Source organism: Oncorhynchus gorbuscha, linkage group LG26 (genome assembly GCF_021184085.1).
Source record: "Oncorhynchus gorbuscha isolate QuinsamMale2020 ecotype Even-year linkage group LG26, OgorEven_v1.0, whole genome shotgun sequence".
In the NCBI taxonomy this organism is placed as follows: Eukaryota; Metazoa; Chordata; class Actinopteri; order Salmoniformes; family Salmonidae; genus Oncorhynchus; species Oncorhynchus gorbuscha.
The window spans coordinates 21,358,034-21,381,731 of record NC_060198.1 but is presented as its reverse complement, the minus strand read 5'-3'; the positions used below and the strand labels follow the sequence as shown (position 1 = coordinate 21,381,731).

The window sequence follows — 23,698 nt, the reverse complement described above, 5'->3', positions numbered from 1 at the left end:
GATTGAACTAACACTGCCCAACATAACTGGTGATCACTCTAGTTAGCATTATTTTATACTCTACACACGGACATTTGGAAATGATGTATAATAGAGTTGTGCTCTTGTCCAGAAAGTTTTGCCTTGATTATAAGGCTGTGTCTTTCAGAGTATGTGAATTGCTCACATGCTGTGAATTAATGTGTATAAACAGGAGCCAGACCCACACAAGGCCACCCTGGCTAAGGTTATACCCACCCCCAACAATGGTTCTGCTGAGCTGGTACAACTGCAGAGAGACAGGGTGAGTTTGCCTTGTTCCCCTGGCCTACACCTTGTTTACTTAACCCATGGTTGTGTTCAATGGGGAGAAAATGTTTGTAACTGTTGCAAAACGTTTTGCTACGGTGTGCTGTGCTGAACATGACCCAGGTACACTGGTTGAAACTTGTGTGCAATGCATGGTGTCAGAATGGTCCTCTTAACATCTCAATGCTAGTCAGTTATACTGCTTTTTGGATGGCACACTTTTGTGTGTGTGTGTTTTAACTCATGTACACGCTTGCTCTCTTTCTCTATCTCTCTCTCTCTCCTGCTCTCTCCTCAGGATGAGAACGGTGAGGGAATCCTTTCCTTTGAGTTCCAGAAGATCTGCTACATCTTCGACAGCAAGGAGAGGAAGTGTTTCCTCCCCGTGTCGTTCCCCGTCAGACAGCCAATGGGCTTCTTCCAGGCCTGGCGAGGCTACCAGGAGGAGACAGACCTGCATTCCGCCGAGAAGCGCTATGGGACCAACCGCGCTGAGATGGTGGTGCCGGACTTCCTGGAACTCTTCATGGAGAGAGCCACCGCTCCCTTCTTCGTCTTCCAGGTATGTGTGCGCGTGCTTGCATATTTACGTGTTGTTTTGTCTAGTAATATGACACGTAGTAAAATCACTCAAGTCTCTTTCACTTTTTATATTGATCTCTTTAAGGGCATATGGGATAGTATTGACTCCATAATAATACCCTTTCAGTACTATCGTGCGAACCTGAACCGTACTGCACAAAGCTCAGATATTTTCTTTTCACATGATCCTTTCCAGTACAGTTCTAGCAACTATGGTGGATGCCGATGCGTCAACCAGGCCAGCAAAGTACCGCTCAACAGGTGTACAGATGGACGCTCGCTCTCTCTCTCCTCTCCTCAGGTGTTCTGTGTTGGTCTGTGGTGTCTGGATGAGTACTGGTACTACAGCGTGTTCACTCTCTTCATGCTGGTAGCCTTCGAAGCCTCTCTGGTACAACAGCAAATGAGGAACATGTCTGAGATACGACGCATGGGGAACAAACCCTACATGATCCAGGTGAACTACAGTATCTTTATCGGAAATTATCATGTCGTTTGATATTTGATGATATGATACATGCACAGGTGCCTGTTCTTCTTGCTCAAGTGCAGATCAACAAGTTCTCACCAGAGCCTTGTTATTCTAGAGTTTTTGAACAAAGGCCCTGACTTCTATTATATACTAGCATCAGACTCATTTACCCAGGGGTTCCTAAGCTTTTGGTAAACTTATTTTGCATCATGTAATGATGTAATCAACAGCCAATATTTACTTTTTTATTTGGGTCTATGGCAAATAAGTCTGGCAGTACTTCAATCTGAGAGAAGTATGGTTTGAAGTGATTGAAATGCATCAGAAGATCATCAGCCAATAATTGTGTATGATCTCTGTAGAAAAGAACACCATTCATGCTTTCAATTATGATAATCTTTTCCCCCAGAATATCCCCCCCAGTCTGATTTGGTGGCTGGTTCTGTCCACTCGGTTCTAACGAGTCATGCTTTTGTGCGTGGTAGAGGGAAACAGAAGACACATACTTGTTCCTGAGAGTCTTAGCTTGCAGGTCATAATAGCGTATAGCCCATATCGTTCACAAGTTAGAGCCACAATAGGGAGAAAGGGGGATACCGAGTCAGTTGTAAAACTGAATACATTCAACTGAAATGTGTCTTCTGCATTTAACCCAACCCCTCTGAATCAGAGAGGTGTGCGGGGCTGCCTAAATCGACATCCACGTCATTGGCGGCCGGGGAACAGTGGGTTAACTGCCTTGATCAGGGGCAGAACGACAGATTTTTACCTTGTCAGCTCGGGGATTCGATCTAGCAACCTCTCAGTTTTAGCCTTTCGGTTACTGGCCCAACACTCATACCCGCCAGGCTACCTGCCACCCATGTAGGAGTCTTTCGATCCCTAGTTTGGGAAATGCTGCATTAACCAAATTATCGATTTGATCTGGATTTATATTGATCTGTCTGTGTCGTGTTCAGTAGGGCACACCGTGTAAAGTGTTTTGAAACAGAAACTAACGTATTTGTGTGTTTTTATTATTGATCAAGTGTAGCTAGTACCTCCCTGTTTTACTCTGTCAAAACATTTTCTCCCTACTGAACAGGCCCCTGATATTTACACGTTTGTGCCCATGTTTCCCAACAGGTTTACCGCAACAGGAAGTGGAGGCCTGTGTCCAGTGATGAACTAGTCCCCGGGGACATCGTCTCAATAGGTAAGGTTCCATTGCTTGGAAGGCAGCCACGATTCTTTATTTATTTAAAGGGGGAGATCAAGCTGATCCTAATTGTTATAGGCCTATTTCTATTTTGCCCTATATATTAAAAGTGTTGGAAAAACTTGTCAATAATTAACTGACTGGCTTTCTTGATGTCTATAGTATTCTCTCGGGTATGCAATCTGGTTTCCGCTCAGGTTATAGATGTGCAACCTTAAAGGTCCTCAATGATGTCACCACTGCCCTTGATTCTAAGCAATGTTGTGCTGCTTTTTCTATTGACTTGGCCAAAGCTTTTGATACAGTATACCATTCCATTCTTGTGGGCCGGCTAAGGAGTATTGGTGTCTCTGAGGTAGGGATGGGCGATATGGCCTAAAAGTAATATCTCTATATTTTTTTTAGAGGTGTGGACGATTCACAATATATATCTGGATTTCTTGTTTTCTCTAAACAAATTAAAAAAGGCCAAGACATAATTCTTAACTGAATTTTCTTTATTAAAATAAAAAACATACAAGGCCTCAAGGCCTATTTGTGCAAAACAAATGAACAACACAAATGAACAAGACACACCCACACTTCTATTCTATTGTTTAGGAATGTTTGACCACTAGCTGTTTGAATATGTAATTTATATAATCATTTTGATTGAAATGTATTAATTTAGTTAATTTGTTGTTATAATTAAAACACCCTGTGGTTATTTCCTATTCGATTGGCAGAATGACACCACTACTAACACATTAGCCTACAGCTAGCCTGAACATAACTTTTTTTGAATGCACTTTAATTATCCAATGTCACACTTACCGATGGTGAGGTGATGCCTGTGCCCAAAGCACTGCAGGCGGGTCCAGTTGTTCAATCGCAATGCTTTTATCATGTTGCTCCTGCTGTCAGTTGTCATGCACACCTGCTGGTCTTCGCTCATCTTCCACGATGCCAGAGAGTCTTTGAGACTTCACCCATATGATATCTGTGTCTTGGCAGCAGATATTTGTGGCCAACTGTACCTAGCAGCTTTTTAAAGCCTGGCTTTTCTACTGTAAAGATTTGGAACCATATATTTCGCTATTTAATACTTCACTGCATCCATGATCTCCTTCCACCTCAAACTTTTCTTGTCATAAGGGATTATGTTTGAAAAGGATGCCTTTATGGTAGTTTGTCTTTTTAGAAGACGTTTTCGGAATCGGGTGACTGGAATTGGCATTGCGTAGTCTCACGCAGTCCTTCCATTCCACCGCATGTTTCAGTTGCAGGTGATGGAAGGGGTTGGTTGTACTGCTGCTTTTCGTAGCAATTGTCTTTCGACACATTTTGCACAGGACATTCGTTCGCTGAACATCAGACCTCTTGAACCCGAACCACTTCCATATTAATGAAAAAAACATTGCTGTCCTTTTTGGGGATGATTTCATCCTCATGAGAGGCTAAGCTCACTTCCTCACTTTCCATTTTGGTGGAACGCTTACCGCCACTACACTTCTCTGGCGTGGTTACAATTGGTTGTAACGTGTTGTCACGCAATTTGGACATGATTCGTCATTGGGCTGACAGAGAAAAGACAGTGAGATGCTGCATTTGTAAAACATTATAACAGAACCTTGATTCTTACGATACAGGCATTTTCCATATCGTGCTGAATATATTGAAAAAACTCTATATATTGCCCAGCCCTACTCTCAGTGGTATTTAGCCTGGCTTGCTAACTACCTCTCTCAAAGAGTGCAGTGTACAATGTCAGAACATTTGCTGTCTCAGCTACTGCCTGTCACCAAGGGTGTACCCCAAGGCTCGATCCTATGCCCCACGCTCTTCTCAATTTACATCAACAAAATAGCTCAGGCAGTAGGAAGCTCTCTTATCCATTTTATATGCAGATGATAGTCTTTTATTCAGTTGGTCCCTCCCCAGATGTTGTGTTAAATGCTCCACATCAAGCTTTCTCTGCCCTTAACCCTGTTCTGAACACCTCCAAAACAATTGTAACGCTCAATGAGTGAATGGGTGTGGAGTCAGGCGCAGAGAGCAAAGGATGCGGGAAAAAACACACTTTAATGTCCAAAAAATCACAGGAACAAAATAGTATACCCAACACAGGTGTAATTTTAAAACAAAATAGTACCCTTATGTGAAATACTAGGACAGTGAGAAAACCCAACAAAACACTAACCACTCTCACAAATACAGAAGAACAATATTATTATATTATTATACAGTGGGGCAAAAAAGTATTTAGTCAGCCACCAATTGTTCAAGTTCTCCCACTTAAAAAGATGAGAGAGGCCTGTAAAATGACAGACAAAATGAGAAAAAAAATCCAGAAAATCACATTGTACGATTTTTAATGAATTTATTTGGAAATTATGGTGGAAAATAAGTATTTGGTCACCTACAAACAAGCAAGATTTCTGGCTCTCACAGACCTGTAACTTCTTCTTTAAGAGGCTTCTCTGTCCTCAAACCTCAAACAGTCACACTCCAGACTCCACTATGGCCAAGACCAAAGAGCTCTCAAAGGACACCAGAAACAAAATTGTAGGATTTTTTATTTTAATGGACAAAAAAAAATATTTTCTTTGAAAAACAAGGACATTTTCTAAGTGACCCCAAACTTTTGAACAGTAGTGTATATTTTTAAAAACTTTTTTTATATATATATTTTTTTACCCCATTTTCTCCCCAATTTTGTGATATCCAATTGATAGTTACAGTCTTGTCCCATCACTGCAACTGCCCTACGGATATGGGAGAGGCGAAGGTCGAGAGCCATGCGTCCTCCAAAAACACGACCCTGCCAAGCCGCACTGCTTCTTGACACACTGCTCGCTTTACCCGGAAGCTAGCCGCACCAATGTGTCGGAGGAAACACCATCCAGCTGGCGGCCGAGGTCAGCTTGCAGATGCCCGGACCACCACAAGGAGTCTCTATTGCGCGATGGTACAATGAAATCCCGGCCGGCCAAACTCTCCCCTAACTCGGACCTGGGCCAATTTTGTGCCACCTCATGGGTCTCCCGGTCACGGCCGGCTGTGAGACACAGCCTGTGGTTAGAGCGTTGGACTAGTAACCAAAAGGTTGCGAGTTCAAACCCCCGAGCTGACAAGGTACAAATCTGTCGTTCTGCCCCTGAGCAGCCAGTTAACCCACTGTTCCCAGGCCGTCATTGAAAATAAGAATATGTTCTTAACTGACTTGCCTGGTTAAATAAAGGTTAAAAAAAAGGGTCTGTAGTGATGCCTCAAGCACTGCGATGCATTGCCTTAAAATGTATATATACAGGGAGTATCAGTATCCAGTTGATGAGCAGGGGTACTAGGTAATTGAGGTAGCCATGCATATAAAGTGCATTAGGAAAGTATTCAGACCTGAACTCAATTTCGAGTCTCATAGCAAAGGGTCTGAATAGTTATGTAAATAAGCTATTTCTGTAGTAAACCTAGTAAAACTCGCAGACAATTAGTAAAGCTTTAACCAAGTTCATTCAACGGCATAAGATAAAGACATGGTTCCACCAGTGGTAGTATTAATAACCCAATTCGGGTGACGTCGTCCTTTTCTCGAAATATGACATCGTTATTGCTAGGCAGGAAAGTATGTGATGCGGGCCATAAACTGTTCATTATCCCTTAATGTGACCTGATCTGACCTCTGCCCCCTTCCACTAAACCACAGCTCTCCATCCTTATAAGTGCCTGCCACGTGATTGCACTTCCTTTACTCAATACATTCCAAGCTTACAGGTAACCATTCACTTTTGGTGTGGAAACTAGACTATGGCGCTCAATATTTCAATAGGATACCTGATAATTAACAATATTTCAAGTTTATAGTCAGAACTCATCAGTGGTGTTGATGAGGATTTTTATTAGTACATTTTAGAAGAAGTCTAATGTAACAAAATGTGGAAAAGGGTAAGGGTTCTGAATACTTTCCGAATGCATTGTAGGTAAGGGTAAAGTGACTAGGCAACAAGATAGATAATAGACAGTAGTAGCAGCAGCATACACTAGTAGCAGCAGCATACACTACCGGTCAAAAGATTTAGAACACCTACTCATTCAAGGGTTTTTCTTTATTTTTACTATTTTCTACAGTGTAGAATAACAGTGAAGACATCAAAACTATGAAATAACACAAATGGAATCATGTAGTAACACAAAGTGTTAAACAAATATATTTGAGATTCGTCAAATAGCCTTGATTACAGCTTTGCACACTCTTGGCATTCTCTTAACCAGCTTCATGAGGTAGTCACCTGGAATGCATTTCAATAAACAGGTGTGCCTTATTAATTTGTGGAATTTCTTAATGCTTTTGAGCCAATCAGTTGTGTTTTGACAAGGTAGGGGTGGTATACAGTGAGGGGGAAAAAGTATTTGATCCACTGCTGATTTTGTACGTTTGCCCACTGACAAAGAAATGATCAGTCTATAGTTTTAATGGTAGGTTTATTTGAACAGTGAGAGACAGAATAACAACAAAAATATCCAGAAAAACGCATGTCAAAATTTTAGCATTTTAATGAGGGAAATAAGTATTGGACCCCCTCTCAATCAGAAAGATTTCTGGCGCCCAGGTGTCTTTCATACAGGTAACGAGCTGAGATTAGGAGCACACTCTTAAAGGGAGTGCTCCTAATCTAAGTTTCTTAGCTGTATAAAAGACACCTGTCCACAGAAGCAATCAATCAATCAGATTCCAAACTCTCCACCATGGCCAAGACCAAAGAGCTCAGCAAGGATGTCAGGGACAAGATTGTAGCCCTACACAAGGCTGGAATGGGCTACAAGACCATTACCAAGCATCTTGGTGAGAAGATGACAACAGTTGGTGCGATTATTCGCAAATGGAAGAAACACAAAAGAACTGTCAATCTCCCTCGGCCTGGGGCTCCATGCAAAATCTCACCTCGGGGAGTTGCAATGATCATGAGAACTGTGAGGAATCAGCCCAGAACGACACAGGATCTCAAAGCAGCTGGGGCCATAGTCACCAAGAAAACAATTGGTAACACACTACGCCGTGAAGGACTGAAATCCTGCAAATCAAATCAAATTGATTTATATAGCCCTTCGTACATCAGCTGATATCTCAAAGTGCTGTACAGAAACCCAGCCTAAAACCCCAAATAGCAAACAATGCAGGTGTAGAAGCACGGTGGCTAGGAAAAACTCCCTAGAAAGGCCAAAACCTAGGAAGAAACCTAGAGAGGAACCAGGCTATGTGGGGTGGCCAGTCCGCTTCTGGCTGTGCCGGGTGGAGATTATAACAGAACATGGCCAAGATGTTCAAATGTTCATAAATGACCAGCATGGTCGAATAATAATAAGGCAGAACAGTTGAAACTGGAGCAGCAGCACGGCCAGGTGGACTGGGGACAGCAAGGAGTCATCATGTCAGATAGTCCTGAGGCATGGTCCTAGGGCTCAGGTCCTCCGAGAGAGAGAAAGAAAGAGAGAATTAGAGAAAGCACACTTAAATTCACACAGGACACCGAATAGGACAGGAGAAGTACTCCCGATATAACAAACTGACCCTAGCCCCCCGACACATAAACTACTGCAGCATAAATACTGGAGGCTGAGACAGGAGGGGTCAGGAGACACTGTGGCCCCAACCCGAGGACACCCCCGGACAGGGCCAAACAGGAAGGATATAACCCCACACACTTTGCCAAAGCACAGCCCCCACACCACTAGAGGGATGTCTTCAACCACCAACTTACCATCCTGAGACAAGGCTGAGTATAGCCCACAAAGATCTCCGCAGTGGCAAAACCCAAGGGGGGGGGGGGGCGTCAACCCAGACAGGATGACCACATCAGTGAATTAACCCACTCAGGTGACACACTCCTTCCAGGGACGGCATGAGAGAGCCCCAGCAAGCCAGTGACTCAGCCCCTGTAATAGAGTTAGAGGCAGAGAATCCCAGTGGAAAGAGGGGAACCGGCCAGGCAGAGACAGCAAGGGCGGTTCGTTGCTCCAGAGCCTTTCCGTTCACCTTGCCAGACTACACTCAATCATATGACCCACTGAAGAGATGAGTCTTCAGTAAAGACTTAAAGGTTGTGACCGAGTTTGCGTCTCTGACATGGGTAGGCAGACCATTCCATAAAAATGGAGCTCTATAGGAGAAAGCCCTGCCTCCAGCTGTTTGCTTAGAAATTCTAGGGACAATTAGGAGGCCTGCGTCTTGTGACCATAGCGTACGTGTAGGTTTGTACGGCAGGACCAAATCAGAGAGATAGGTAGGAGCAAGCCCATGTAATGCTTTGTAGGTTAGCAGTAAAACCTTGAAATCAGCCCTTGCTTTGACAGGAAGCCAGTGTAGGGAGGCTAGCACTGGAGTAATATTTTCAAAATTTTTCTAGCAGCCGTATTTAGCACTAACTGAAGTTTATTTAGTGCTTTATCTGGGTAGCCGGAAAGTAGAGCATTGCAGTACTCTAACCTAGAAGTGACAAAAGCATGGATTCATTTTTCTGCATCATTTTTGGACAGAAAGTTTCTGATTTTTGCAATGTTACGTAGATGGAAAAAAGCTGTCCTTGAAATGGTCTTGATATGTTCTTCAAAAGAGAGATCAGGGTCCAGAGTAACGCCAAGGTCCTTCACAGTTTTATTTGAGACGACTGTACAACCATTAAGATGAATTGTCAGATTCAAGAGAAGATCTTTGGACCTAAAACAAGCATCTCTGTTTTGTCCGAATTTAAAAGTAGAAAGTTTGCAGCCATCCACTTCCTTATGTCTGAAACGCATGCTTCTAGCAAGGGCAATTTTGGGGCTTCACCATGTTTCATTGAAATGTACAGTTGTGTGTCATCCGTATAGCAGTGAAAGTTAACATTATGTTTTCGAATGACATCCCCAAGAGATAAAATATATAGTGAAAACAATAGTGATCCTAAAACGTAACCTTGAGGAACACCGAAATTTACAGTTGATTTGTCAGAGGACAAACCATTCATAGAGACAAACTGATATCTTTCCGACAGATAAGATCTAAACCAGGCCAGAACTTGTCCTTGTAGACCAATTTGGGTTTCCAATCTCTCCAAAAGAATGTGGTGATCGATGGTATCAAAAGCAGCACTAAGGTCTCGGAGCACGAGGAGAGATGCACAGCCTCGGTCCGATGCCATTAAAATGTCATTTACCACCTTCAGAAGTGCAGTCTCAGCGCTATGATGGGGTCTGAAACCAGACTGAAGCATTTCGTATACATTGTTTGTCTTCAGGAAGGCAGTGAGTTGCTGTGCAACAGCCTTTTCTAAAAATTTTGAGAGGAATGGAAGATTTGATATAGGCCGATTTTAGTTTTTAAAATATTTTCAGGGTCAATGTTTGGCTTTTTCAAGAGAGGCTTTATTACACACCAGTTTGGTGTGGCGCCATTTCCGTTCCAATTTTCTGGAAGCTTGCTTCAGAGCTCGGGTATTTTCTGTGTACCAGGGAGCTAGTTTCTTATGAGAAATGTTTTTAGGTTTTAGGGGTGCAACTGCATCTAGGGTATTGCGCAAGGTTAAATTGAGTTCCTCAGTTAGGTGGTTAACTGATTTTTGTCCTCTGGTGTCCTTGAGTAGACAGAGGGAATCTGGAAGGACATCAAGGAATCTTTGTGGTGTCTGTGGATTTATAGCACGACTTTTGATGTTCCTTGGTTGGGGTCTGAGCAGATTATTTGTTGCAATTGCAAACTTAATAAAATGGTGGTCCGATAGTCCAGGATTATTAGGAAAAACATTAAGATCCACAACATTTATTCCATGGGACAAAACTAGGTCCAGAGTGTGACAGTGAGTGGGTCCAGAGACATGTTGGACAAAACCCACTGAGTCGATGATGGCTCCGAAAGCCTTTTGGAGTGGGTCTGTGGACTTTTCCATGTGAATATTAAAGTCACCAAAGATTAGAATATTATCTGCTATGACTACAAGGTCCGATAGGAATTCAGGGAACTCAATGTGGAACGCTGTATATGGCCCAGGAGGCCTGTAAACAGTAGCTATAAAAAGTGATTGAGTCGGCTGCATAAATTTCATGACTAGAAGCTCAAAAGACAAAAACGTAATTTTTTTGGTAAATTGAAATTTGCTATCGTAAATGTTAGCAACACCTCCGCCTTTGCGGGATGACGGGGATATGGTCACTAGTGTAGCCAAGAGGTGAGGCCTCATTTAACACAGTAAATTCATCAGGCTTAAGCCATGTTTCAGTCATGCCAATCACATCAAGATTATTATTTTTATTATCAGTGATTATTTCATTGACTATAATTTCCTTTGAAGTAAGGGATCTAACATCAAGTAGCCCTATTTTGAGATGTCATGATCTCTTTCAATAATGACAGGATTGGAGGTGGTCTTTATCCTAGTGAGATTGCTAAGGCGAACACCGCCATGTTTAGTTTTGCCCAACCTAGGTCGAGGCACAGACACGGTCTCAATGGTGATAGCTGAGCTGACTACACTGACTGTGCTAGTGGCAGAATCCCATATGCTGGCAGGCTGGCTAACAGCCTGCTGCCTGGCCTGTACCCTATTTCATTGTGGAGCTAGAGGAGTTAGAGCCCTGTCTATGTTGGTAGATGAGATGAGAGCACCTCTCCAGCTAGGATGGAGTCCGTCACTAATCAGCAGGCCAGGTTTGGTCCTGTTTGTGGGTGAGTCCCAGAAAGAGGGCCAATTATCTATATCTATCTATATTTTGGGAGGGGCAGAAAACAGTTTTCAACCAGCGATTGAGTTGTGAGACTCTGCTGTAGAGCTCATCACTCCCCCTAACTGGGAGGGGGCCAGAGACAATTACTCGATGCCGACACATCTTTCGAGCCGATTTACACGCAGAAGCTATGTTGCGCTTGGTGATCTTTGACTGTTTCATCCTAACATCATTGGTGCCGACGTGGATAACAATATCTCTATAATCTCTACACTGGCCAGTTTTAGTTTTAGCCAGCACCATCTTCAGATTAGCCTTAATGTCGGTAGCCCTGCCCCCTGGTAAACAGTGTATGATCGCTGGATGATTCGTTTTAAGTCTAATACTGCGGGTAATGGAGTCGCCAATGACTAGAGTTTTCAATTTGTCAGAGCTAATGGTGGGAAGCTTCGGCGTCTCACACCCCGTAATGGGAGGAGTAGAGACCAGAGGGAGGAGTAGAGACCAGAGAAGACTCGGCCTCTGACTCCGACTCGCTGCTTAATGGGGAAAACCGGTTGAAAGTTTCTGTCGGCTGAATGAGCGACACCGGTTGAGCATTCCTACAGCATTTCCTTCCAGAAACCGTGGGAAAGTTGTCCGGCTGCGGGGACTGTGTCAGGGGATTTATACTACTATCTGTACTTACTGGTGGCACAGACGCTGTTTCATCCTTTCCTACACTGAAATTACCCTTGCCTAACAATTGCGTCTGAAGCTGGGCTTGTAGCACAGCTATCCTCGCCAGAAGGCGATCATTCTCCTGTATATTATGAGTACAGCGACTGCAATTAGAAGGCATCATGTTAATGTTACTACTTAGCTTCGGCTGTTGGAGGTCCTGACGAACCGTGTCCAGATAAAGCGTCCGGAGTGAAAATGTTGAGGGAAAAAACAAAAATATAGACGGTAATTAAAAAGTAAAAACAGTAAAGTTGTCAGGTAGCAAAATAGGTTGGCAAAAAAACGCACAGCAACTCGTAAACAAGTCTGCAAGTTGTGACCGGAAATGACGTCACTCGTGTAGTACTGCAGCGCCCACAAGGTCCCCCTGCTTAAGAAAGCACAAATACATGCCTGTCTGAAGTTTGCCAATGAACATCTGAATGATTCCGAGGACAACTGGGTGAAAGTGTTGTGGTTAGATGAGACCAAAATGGAATTCTTTGGCATCAACTCAACTTGCCGTGTTTGGAGGAGGAGGAATGCTGCCTATGACCCCAAGAAACCATCCCCACCGTCAAACATGGAGGTGGAAACATTATGCTTTGTGGGTGTTTTTCTGCTAAGGGGACAGGACAGCTTCATCGCATCAAAGTGATGATGGACGGGGCCATGTACCGTCAAATCTTGGGTGAAAACCTCCATCCCTCAGCCAGGGTATTGAAAATGGGTCGCGGATGGGTATTCCAGCATGACAATGACCCAAAACACATGGCCAAGGCAACAAAGGAGTGGCTCAAGAAAAAGCACATTCAGGTCCTGGAAGTGGCCTAGCCAGTCTCCAGACCTTAATCCCATAGAAAATCTGTGGAGGGAGCTGAAGGTTTGAGTTGCCAAACGTCAGCCTCGAAACCTTAATGACTTGGAGAAGATCTGCAAAGAGGAGTGGGACAAAATCCCTCATGAGATGTGTGCAAACCTGGTGGCCAACTACAAGAAACGTCTGACCTCTGTGATTGCCAACAAGGGTTTTGCCACCAAGTACTAAGTCATGTTTTGCAGAGGGGTCAAATACCCTCATTAAAATGCAAATCAATTTATAACATTTTTGACATGTGTTTTTCATGATTTTTTTGTTGATATTCTGTCTCTCACTGTTTCAAATACTTTTTTCCCTCACTGTACAGAAGATAGCCCTATACCGTCACAGGGAAGGAAGACCCATAGTTACCTCTGCTGCAGAGGATAAGTTCATCAGAGTTACCAGCCTCAGAAATTGCAGCCCAAGTAAATGCTTCAGAGTAACAGACATATCTCAACATCAATTATTCAGAGGAGACTGTGAATCAGGCCTTCATGGTCGAATTGCTTCAAAGAAACCACTACTGAAGGACACCAATAAGAAGAAGAGACTTGCTTGGGCCAAGAAACACGAGCAATGAATATTAGACTGGTGGAAATTTGGTCTGGAGTCCAAATTGGAGATTTTTGGTTTCAACCGCCGTGTCTTTGTGATACGAGGTGTGGGTGAACGGATGATCTCCGCTTGTGTATTTCCCACGTAAAGCATGGAGGAGGAGGTGTGGGGGTGCTTTGCTGGTGACACTGTCATTGATTTATATAGAATTCAAGGCACCCTTAACCAGAAAAGCACCCCCACACCACCTCCTCCTCCCTGCATTCTGCAGCGATACACCATACCATCTGGTTTGCGCTTAGTGGGACTATCATTTGTTTTTCAACAAGACAATGACAAATAAGGTATATTTTACCAAAAAGGAGAGTGATGGAGTGCTGCATGAGATGACCTGGCCTCCACAATCCCCTTACCTCAACCCAATTGAGATGGTTTGGGATGAGTCGGACCGCAGTGAAGGAAAAGCAGCCAACAAGTGCTCAGCATATGTGAGAACTCCAAGACTGTTGGAAAAGCATTCCAGGTGAAGCTGGTTGAGAGAATGCCAAGAGTGTGCAAAGCTGTCATCAATGCAAAGGGTGGCTATTTGAAGAATCTCAAAAACAAATCAAAGTATATTTTATATAACACTATTTTTGGTTACTACATGATTCCATATGTGTTATTTCATAGTTTTGACGTCTTCACTATTATTCTACAATGTAGAAAATAGTCCAAATAAAGAAAAACCCTTGAATGAGTAAGTGTTCTTAAACTTTTGACCGGTAGTGTATGTGGTGAGTTTGAAAGTGTGTGTAATGTGTGTTTGGGCATATGTTATGTTGGTGTAAGTATGTGTGAGTGTGTGGGTAGAGTCCAGTGTATGTGCATAGTCAGCCTTTTTTTAGAAGTCTTATGGTTTGAGAATAGATGCTTTTCAGGGCCCTGTTGGTATTAAAATTTTTACCACGTTTTCTCCCCAATTTCGTGGTATCCAATTGTTTAGTAGCTACTATCTTGTCTCATCGCTACAACTCCCGTACAACTCCCGTACGGGCTCGGGAGAGACTAAGGTTGAAAGCCATGCGTCCTCCGATACACAACCCAACCAAGCCGCACTGCTTCTTAACACAGCGCCATCCAACCCGGAAGCCAGCCGCACCAATGTGTGGGAGGAAACACAGTGCACCTGGCAACCTTGGTTAGCGCGCACTGCGCCCGGCCCGCGTCAGGAGTCACTGGTGCGCGATGATTTAGCTCCTGAGGGGGAGGAGACGTTGTTGTGCCCTCTTCATGACTGTGTTGGTGTGTTTGGACCATGATATACCCTTAGTGATGTGGACACCGAGGAACTCTCAACCCGCTCTACTACAGCCCTGTCGATGTGAACGGGTGTGTGCTTGGTCCTCCGTTTCCTGTAGTCCACAATCAGCTCCTTTTGTCTTACTGACTTTAAGGGTGAAAACCCTTAACCCTTTTTGTCCTGGCACCTCACTGCCAGGTCTCTGACCTCTCTATAGGCTGTCTCATCTTCGTCGGTGATAAGGCATACCACCGCCGTGTCGTCTGGAAAACTTCACGTGTGAACAGTCAGTACATGAGGGGACTAAGCATGGTCCTTCTGTAGCTCAGTTGGTAGAGCATGGCGCTTGTAACGCCAGGGTAGTGGGTTCGATCCCCGGGACCACCCATACGTAGAATGTATGCACACATGACTGTAAGTCGCTTTGGATAAAAGCGTCTGCTAAATGGCATATATTATTATTATTATATTATTATTATATTATTATTATTACCTCTGAGGGGCCCCCATGTTGAGGGTCAGCATGGCTGATGTGTTGTCGCCTACCCTCACCACCTGGCGGCGGCCCGTCAGGAAGTCCAGGATCCAGTTGCAGAGGGAGGTGTTCAGTCCCAGGGACTTTAGTTTAGTGATGAGCTTTGAGGATACCATGGTGCTGAACGCTGAGGCGTTCCCCCAACTTTTCTGACCGTTTCCGCATGTAATGGCTGAGGGAAAGATTTTGTGTGTATAAATCTCTGTGCTTCGTTTAGTTAGTCTGCCTTTATAATTAGAAGGCATCATGTTAATGTTACTACTTAGCTTCGGCTGTTGGAGGTCCTGACGAACCGTGTCCAGATAAAGCGTCCGGAGTGAAAAAGTTGAGGGAAAAAACAAAAATATAGACGGTAATTAAAAAGTAAACAGCATTCTCACGTTGGTTTGACACAGTATATATCTGTCTTTCCCCCCCCAGGCCGCTCTCCCCAGGAGAACTTAGTTCCATGTGACGTGCTTCTGCTGAGAGGGCGCTGCATCGTGGACGAGGCCATGCTGACGGGAGAGTCAGTTCCTCAGATGAAGGTCAGACATACGGGAAACCTGTCCTATACTAGATAACAACCATGTAAAACAATGCAGTCTATCTGGACATTATACAGTGCCTCTGGAAAGTCTTCAGGCTTTTTCCACATTTTGTTGCGTTACACAGCCTTATTCTAAAATTGATGTAAATTGTTTTTTCCTCATCAATCTAGAACACAATACCCCATAATGACAATGAAAAAACAGGCTTTTAGAAATGTTTGCAAATGTATTTAAAAAATACAAAATATATCACATTTACATAAGTATTCAGACCCATTACTCAGTACTTCAAGTATTCTTGGGTATGATGCTACAATCTTGGCACATCTGTATATGGGGAGTTTCTCCCATTCTTCTTTGCTGATCCTCTCAAACTCGGGTTGAATAGGCAGCGTTTCTGCACAGTTATTTTCAGGTCTCTCCAGAGATGTTCGATTGGGTTCAAGTCCGGGCTTTTGCTGAGCCACTCAACGACATTCAGGGACTTGTCTCGAAGCCCCTCCTGCATTGTCTTGGCAGTGTGCTGAGGGTTGTTGTCCTGTTGGATGGTGAACCTTCGCCCCAGTCTGAGGTATTGAGCGCTCCAGAGCGCTCTTCGTCAAGGATCTCTCTGTATTTTGCTCTGTTCATCTTTCCCTGATCCTGACTAGTCTCCAGTCCCTGCTGCTGAAAAACATTCCCACAGCATGATGCTGCCACCACCATGCTTCACCGTAGGGATGGTGCCAGGTTTCCTCCAGACGTGACATTTGGCATTCAGGCCGAAGAGTTCAATCTTCGTTTCATCAGACCAGAGAATCTCGTCTCTCATGCTCTGAGAGTCCTTAGGTGACTTTTGGCTAAATCCAAGCAGGCTGTCATGTACCTTTTACTGATGAGTGGCTTCCATCTGGCCACTACCATAAAGGCCTGATTGGTGGAGTGCTACAGAGATGCTTGTCCTTCTGGAAGGTTCTCCCATCTCCACAGAGGAACTTTAGAGCTCTGTCAGTGACCATCCGGTTCTTGGCCACCTCCCTGACTAAGGCCCTTCTCCCCCGATTGCTCAGTTTGGCTGGCCGGCTAGCTCTTGGAAGAGTCCTGGTGGTTCCAAACTTCTTCTTTTTAAGAATGATGGAGGCCACTGTGTTCTTGGGGACCTTCAATGCTGCAGAAATGTTTTGGTACCCTTCCCCAGATCTGTGCCTCGACACAATCAGAGCTCTGCGGACAATTTTTTTCGACCTCATAGCTTGGTTTTTGCTCTGACATGCACTGTAAGTTGTGGGACCTTATGTAGACAGGTGTGTGCCTTTCCAAATCATGTCCAATCAATTGAATTTGGTGGACTCCAAGTTGTAGAAACTTCTCAAGGATGATCACTGTAGATTGTCAAAACAATGGGAATGTTACTATAGATCATTCATAAAGACTTCATAAGCATAGAATATTACATTTACATTTAAGTCATTTAGCAGACGCTCTTATCCAGAGCGACTTACAAATTGGTGCATTCACCTTATGACATCCAGTGGAACAGCCACTTTACAATAGTGCATCTAAATATTTTAAGGGGGGTGAGAAGGATTACTTTATCCTATCCTAGGTATTCCTTAAAGAGGTGGGGTTTCAGGTGTCTCCGGAAGGTGGTGATTGACTCCGCTGTCCTGGCGTCATGAGGGAGTTTGTTCCACCATTGGGGAGCCAGAGCAGCGAACAGTTTTGACTGGGCTGAGCGGGAACTGTACTTCCTCAGTGGTAGGGAGGCGAGCAGGCCAGAGGTGGATGAACGCAGTGCCCTTATTTGGGTGTAGGGCCTGATCAGAGCCTGGAGGTACTGAGGTGCCGTTCCCCTCACAGCTCCGTAGGCAAGCATCATGGTCTTGTAGCGGATGCGAGCTTCAACTGGAAGCCAGTGGAGAGAGCGGAGGAGCGGGGTGACGTGAGAGAACTTGGGAAGGTTGAACACTAGACGGGCTGCGGCGTTCTGGATGAGTTGTAGGGGTTTAATGGCACAGGCAGGGAGCCCAGCCAACAGCGAGTTGCAGTAATCCAGACGGGAGATGACAAGTGCCTGGATTAGGACCTGCGTCGCTTCCTGTGTGAGGCAGGGTCGTACTCTGCGGATGTTGTAGAGCATAAACCTACAGGAACGGGCCACCGCCTTGATGTTAGTTGAGAACGACAGGGTGTTGTCCAGGATCACGCCAAGGTTCTTAGCGCTCTGGGAGGAGGACACAATGGAGTTGTCAACCGTGATGGAGAGATCATGGAACGGGCAGTCCTTCCCCGGGAGAAAGAGCAGCTCCGTCTTGCCGAAGTTCAGCTTGAGGTGGTGATCCGTCATCCACACTGATATGTCTGCCAGACATGCAGAGATGCGATTCGCCACCTGGTCATCAGAAGGGGGAAAGGAGAAGATTAATTGTGTGTCGTCTGCATAGCAATGATAGGAGAGACCATGTGAGGTTATGACAGAGCCAAGTGACTTGGTGTATAGCGAGAATAGGATATCATATATCAAATATGATATCAAATATGCTCCACAAATCATTTAGCAAAATCATATGCTTTCTAAATCATAGGCTCTATTTATCCTTTAAAATACGTTTTAAATTTGATGTTCCACCATGTTGTGTGTTTAGGAGCCGGTGGAGGATCTGGACCCAGAGAGGGTATTGGATCTCCAGGGTGATGCCCGCCTCCACATAATCTCTGGTGGGACCAAGGTGGTACAGCACAGCCCCCCGCTCCGTGCCACTGTAGGACTCAAACGTCAGTTCCTACCTACTGTTTAGTATATTATTCACTTATAAGGCAGAAATGTCCTGCATTTTTTGCACTTTGAGATGAACAATTCTAATTATAAAGCACTTTAAATCTATATTTAGTTATCCCTTATCAATATAAAAACAAATATATATTTTAGATCAGTTATGTTTCAACTGTCATCTCCCTCAGCCTCAGAATAGATGAATTGAATCTGCCCTTGTATCTATCTTGTCTCACTATGAGCAAATTATAATAGTTTGTTTTTCTTCTTTTTCATTTTTCTGCAGCTGTGGACAATGGCTGTGTGGCTTATGTGTTGAGAACTGGATTCTATACCTCTCAGGTGAGGAGCTGCTGCCCTTGACTACCGAACTTGTCCAATAAGAACCGCTTGTTTTAATTTTCTGTTGCAAAATGTTTTGCTACGGTGTTCAGTAATGAATACAACCCTGGTGTTGTTAACCACACCTGTCTACAGGGTAAACTGCTGAGGACCATCTTGTTTGGAGTGAAGAGGGTGACAGCCAACAACTTGGAAACATTCATCTTCATCCTCTTCCTCCTGGTGTTTGCCATCGCTGCTGCTGGCTATGTGTGGGTGGAAGGTGAGGGATGCAGTGAAAAACGCAACTAAATCAATCAATTAAATGTGTTTTATAAAGCCCTTTTTACTTCAACATTTGTCACAAAGTTCTTCACAGATACCCATTCTAAAACCCCATGGAACAAGCAATGCAGAGGCAGAAGTACAGTTGGTCCTACTTAGAGCATTTCTCCATTATACAGTTTGTTTATATCTTGGCAGTAGTTTATTAGCCAAGAGACAATTTAAGGAGATAATATTTTATTCAATTAACATTTTTACTGAACATTGACAGTCGTGCCGAAGGGCCCTATTCACAAAAAAAAACCAACATGACCTATTAAACACAAATTCCTTCTTTATAAAATGTTATAAAACAAGTTGTTGAAATAGGCCCTGAGGTCAGGAGAGAGCTGCAGTATAACTGTATTTTTTATTATTATTAATAATAATAACAATATATGCCATTTAGCAGATGCTTTTATCCAAAACAACTTACAGGCATGTGTGCAAACATATTGCATAGCTTTCTCTGTGTGAGTAACTATTACTAAAAACTCAGCAAAAAAAAGAAACGTCCCTTTTTCAGGACCCTGTCTTTCAAAGATAATTCGTAAAAATCCAAATAACTTCACAGATCTTCATTGTAAAGGGTTTAAACAACTGTTTCCCATGCTTGTTCATTGAACCAGAAACAATTAATGAACATGCACTTTTGGAACAGTCATTAAGACACTAACAGTTTACAGACGGTAGGCAATTAAGGTCACAGTTATGAAAACTTAGGACACTATAAAGAGGCGTTTCTACTGACTCTGAAAATCACCAAAAGAAAGCTACCCAGGGTCCCTGCTCATCTGCGTGAACGTGCCTTAGTCATGCTGCAAGGAGGCATGAGGACTGCAGATGTGGCCAGGGCAATAATTTGCAATGTCAGTACTGTGAGATGCCTAAGACCACGCTACAGGGAGGTAGGGCGGAGAGCTGATCGTTCTCGCCGTGGCAGACAACGTTTAACAACACTTGCAAAGGATCGGTACATCCGAACATCATACCTGCGGGACAGGTACAGGGTGGCAACAACAATTGCCTGAGTTACACAAGGAACGCACAATCCCTCCATCAGTGCTCAGACTGTCTGCAATAGGCTGAGAGAGGCTGGACTGCGGGCTTGTAGGCCTGTTGTAAGGCAGGTCCTCACCAGACATCACTGGCAACAACGTCGCCTATGGGCTCAAACCTACTGCCGCTGGACCAGACAGGACTGGCAAAAAGTGCTCTTCACTGATGGTTTTGTCTCACCAGGGGTGATGGTCGGATTCGCGTTTATCGTCGACGGAATGAGCGTGACACCGAGGCCTGTACTCTAGAGCTGGATCGATTTGGAGGTGGAGGGTCCGTCATGGTCTGGGGTGGTGTGTCACAGTATTATCGGAATGAGCTTGTTGTTATTGCAGGCAATCTCAACTTTGTACGTTACAGGGAAGACATCCTCCTCCCTCATGTGGTACTGCAGGCTCATCCTGACATGACCCTCCAGAATGACAATGCCACCAGCCATACTGCTCGTTCTGTGCATGATTTCCTGCAAGACATGAATGTCAGTGTTCTGCCATGGCCAGCGAAGAGCCCGGATCTCAATCCCATTGAGCACGTCTGGGACCTGTTTGATTGGAGGGTGAGAGCTAAGGCCATTCCCCCCAGAAATGTCCAGGGACTTGCAGGTACCTTGGTGGAAGAGTGGGGTAACATCTCACAGCAAGAACTGGCAAATCTGGTGCAGTCCATGAGGAGGAGATGCACTGCTGTACTTAATGCAGCTGGTGGCCACACCAGATACTGACTGTTGCTTTTGATTTTGAACACCCCTTTGTTTAAGAACACATAATGCCATTTCTTTTAGTCACATGTCTGTGGAACTTGATCAGTTTGTCTCAGATGTTGAGTCTTATGTTCATACAAATATTTACATGTTAAGTTTGATGAAAATAAATGCAGTAGACAGTGAGAGGACGTTTCTTTTTTTTGCTGAGTTTAGTTGTGTAACTGTCTCTGTGTGCTCTCCCCTGCAGGAACTAAGGACCCTAGCAGGAACCGCTATAAGTTGTTCCTGGAGTGTTCTCTCATCCTGACCTCCGTGGTTCCACCTGAGCTCCCTATAGAATTGTCTCTTGCAGTCAACACATCCCTCATCGCTCTGGCCAAGCTCTGTGAGTCAGCAGTGTGGGCGGGGTGGTATGTGGATGTATGTGTTGTGAAAGTGGTTCTGAAACTGGTATAGTAATGTTTGTAGTACTTAATGATGCCAGTACACCTCGCTGTTCTGCTATTTGACTCACCCCTTTCTTTCTTCTCCCTTACTTAGATGTGTTCTGCACTGAGCCCTTCAGGATCCCATTTGCAGGCAAGGTGGAGGTGTGCTGCTTTGACAAGACGGGCACCTTGACCAGCGACCATCTGGTTGTGCGGGGGGTCGCAGGACTCAGGTACACTCTCTTTTTTTAGATTTTTCAGTATGATACATTTCTTTGTTGCAAATTTTTCCTAATACTGACTGGTCCTGATGATATTAAGATGTTTTAAAGGCTACATAATGGCATCATAATGCATTGTAACGGTCTGCCCTTATGCGCTGGTGTCATACTGTGAGTATTGTCATATTGAGGAGTGACATTTAAAGAGAAACTGACACGTTTTTAGCATGAATTAATCGTATTAAAATCTTTGGAAGAATATGAAGTACGTTTTTCATTTTTTTGTAAACCTTTTCTAAACTCCTCCAGAGAAGGGAAAGAAGTGATGCCTGTGTCAGAGATCCCAGTGGAAACGCATCGGGTGGTTGCTACTTGTCACTCACTGGTTACCCTTGACGACGGACAGCTGGTAGGCGACCCCCTGGAGAAGGCCATGCTCACTGCAGCTGACTGGACCCTCACTAAAGGTTGTGTGTGTGTGTGTGTGTGTGTGTGTGTGTGTGTGTGTGTGTGTGTGTGTGTGTGTGTGTGTGTGTGTGTGTGTGTGTGTGTGTGTGTGTGTGTGTGTGTGTGTGTGTGTGTGTGTGTGTGTGTGTGTGCGCACACGTGTGTACCTCAGGATTTCTGCTCTGTCTCCTTTGTACACCAGAAGTGAGAGTGTGTGTGTGTCTCCATATGTTTGCATCATCTCTACCCTTCTGTCCCTCTCTCTCTGTGTGGTGTAGATGAAAAGGTGTTTGCTCGCGGTATAAAGACCCCAGGCCTGAAGATCCACCTGCGGTTCCACTTTGCCAGTGCTCTGAAGAGGATGTCCGTCCTCGCCTCCTATGAGAAGCTGGGCTCCACTGACCTCTGCTTTGTCTCCACTGTCAAAGGAGCTCCAGAGACACTCAGGGACATGGTAAAAATCATTGTTTTAAATAGAATACTAACATTTTAAATGTATAATTGAATATACAGTTGAAGTCGGAAGTTTACATACACCTTACCCAAATACATTTAAACTCAGTTTTTCACAATTCCTGACATTTAATCCTAGTAAAATGTCCCTGTCTTAGGTCAGTTAGGATCACCACTTTATTTTAAGAATGTGAAATGTCAGAATAATAGTAGAGAGGATGATTTATTTTATCACATTCCCAGTGGGTCAGAAGTTTACATTCACTCAATTAGTATTTGGTAGCATTTCCTTTAAATTTTTTAACTTGGGTCAAACGTTTCAGGTAGCCTTCCACAAGCTTCCCGCAATAAGTTGGGAGAATTTTGGCCCATTCCTCCCGACATAGATGATGTAACTGAGTAACTGTTGTCCTCAAGTCATTTTGCCACAACTTTGGAATATAGGTCGACCGATTTATGATTTTTCAACACCAATTATTGGAGGACCAAAAAAGCCAATACCAATTAATCGGACGATTTTAATTTTTATTTTATTTTAAATAATGACAATTACAACAATACTGAATGAACACTTATTTGAACTTAATATAATACATCAATAAAATAAATTTAGCCTCAAATAAATAATGAAACATGTTCAATTTGGTTTAAATAATGCAAAATCAAAGTGTTGGAGAAGAAAGTAAAAGTGCAATATCTGCCATGTAAGAAAGCTAACGTTTAAATTCCTTGCTCCTAACATGAGAACATATGAAAGCTGGTGGTTCCTTTTAACATGAGTCTTCAATATTCCCAGGTAAGAAGTTTTAGGTTGTAGTTATTATAGGAATTGTAGGACTATTTCTCTCTATACGATTTGTATTTCATATACCTTTAACTATTGGATGTTCTTATACGCACTTTAGTATTGCCAGTGTAACAGTATAGCTTCCATCCCTCTCCTCGCCCCTACCTGGGCTCGAACCAGGAACACATCGACTACAGCCACCCTCGAAGCAGCGCTACCCATGCAGAGCAAGGGGAACAACTACTCCAAGTCTCAGAGCGAGTGACGTTTGAAACGCAATGAGTGCCCACCCCGCTAACTAGCTAGCCATTTCACATCGGTTACACCAGCCTAATCTCGGGAGTTGATAGGCATAAACAGCGCAATGCTTGAAGCACAGCGAAGAGCTGCTGTCAAAATGCACAAAAGTGCTGTTTGAATGAATGTTTACGAGCCTGCTGGTGCCTACCACCGCTCAGTCAGACTGCTCTATCAAATCATAGACTTAATTATAACATAATAACACACAGAACTACGAGCCCTAG

At 43.9% G+C, this 23,698-nt stretch overlaps 1 protein-coding gene across 4 annotated transcripts in view; it reads left to right on the top strand.

Annotated features, from left to right (window-relative positions):
- The window catches only part of LOC124015483 (endoplasmic reticulum transmembrane helix translocase-like), a 39,653-nt gene that overhangs the window by 728 nt on the left and 15,227 nt on the right, over positions 1–23,698 (top strand). For all 4 annotated transcript variants that reach the window (XM_046330697.1, XM_046330695.1, XM_046330696.1 and 1 more), the window contains exons 2-13: positions 194–283; positions 587–850; positions 1,172–1,327; positions 2,468–2,537; positions 15,570–15,676; positions 18,304–18,433; positions 18,718–18,773; positions 18,909–19,035; positions 21,086–21,223; positions 21,379–21,499; positions 21,797–21,954; positions 22,213–22,388. In XM_046330697.1, coding sequence (XP_046186653.1) covers positions 194–283; positions 587–850; positions 1,172–1,327; positions 2,468–2,537; positions 15,570–15,676; positions 18,304–18,433; positions 18,718–18,773; positions 18,909–19,035; positions 21,086–21,223; positions 21,379–21,499; positions 21,797–21,954; positions 22,213–22,388 — 1,593 coding nt within the window. The remainder of the gene's footprint in view (positions 1–193; positions 284–586; positions 851–1,171; positions 1,328–2,467; positions 2,538–15,569; positions 15,677–18,303; positions 18,434–18,717; positions 18,774–18,908; positions 19,036–21,085; positions 21,224–21,378; positions 21,500–21,796; positions 21,955–22,212; positions 22,389–23,698) is intronic.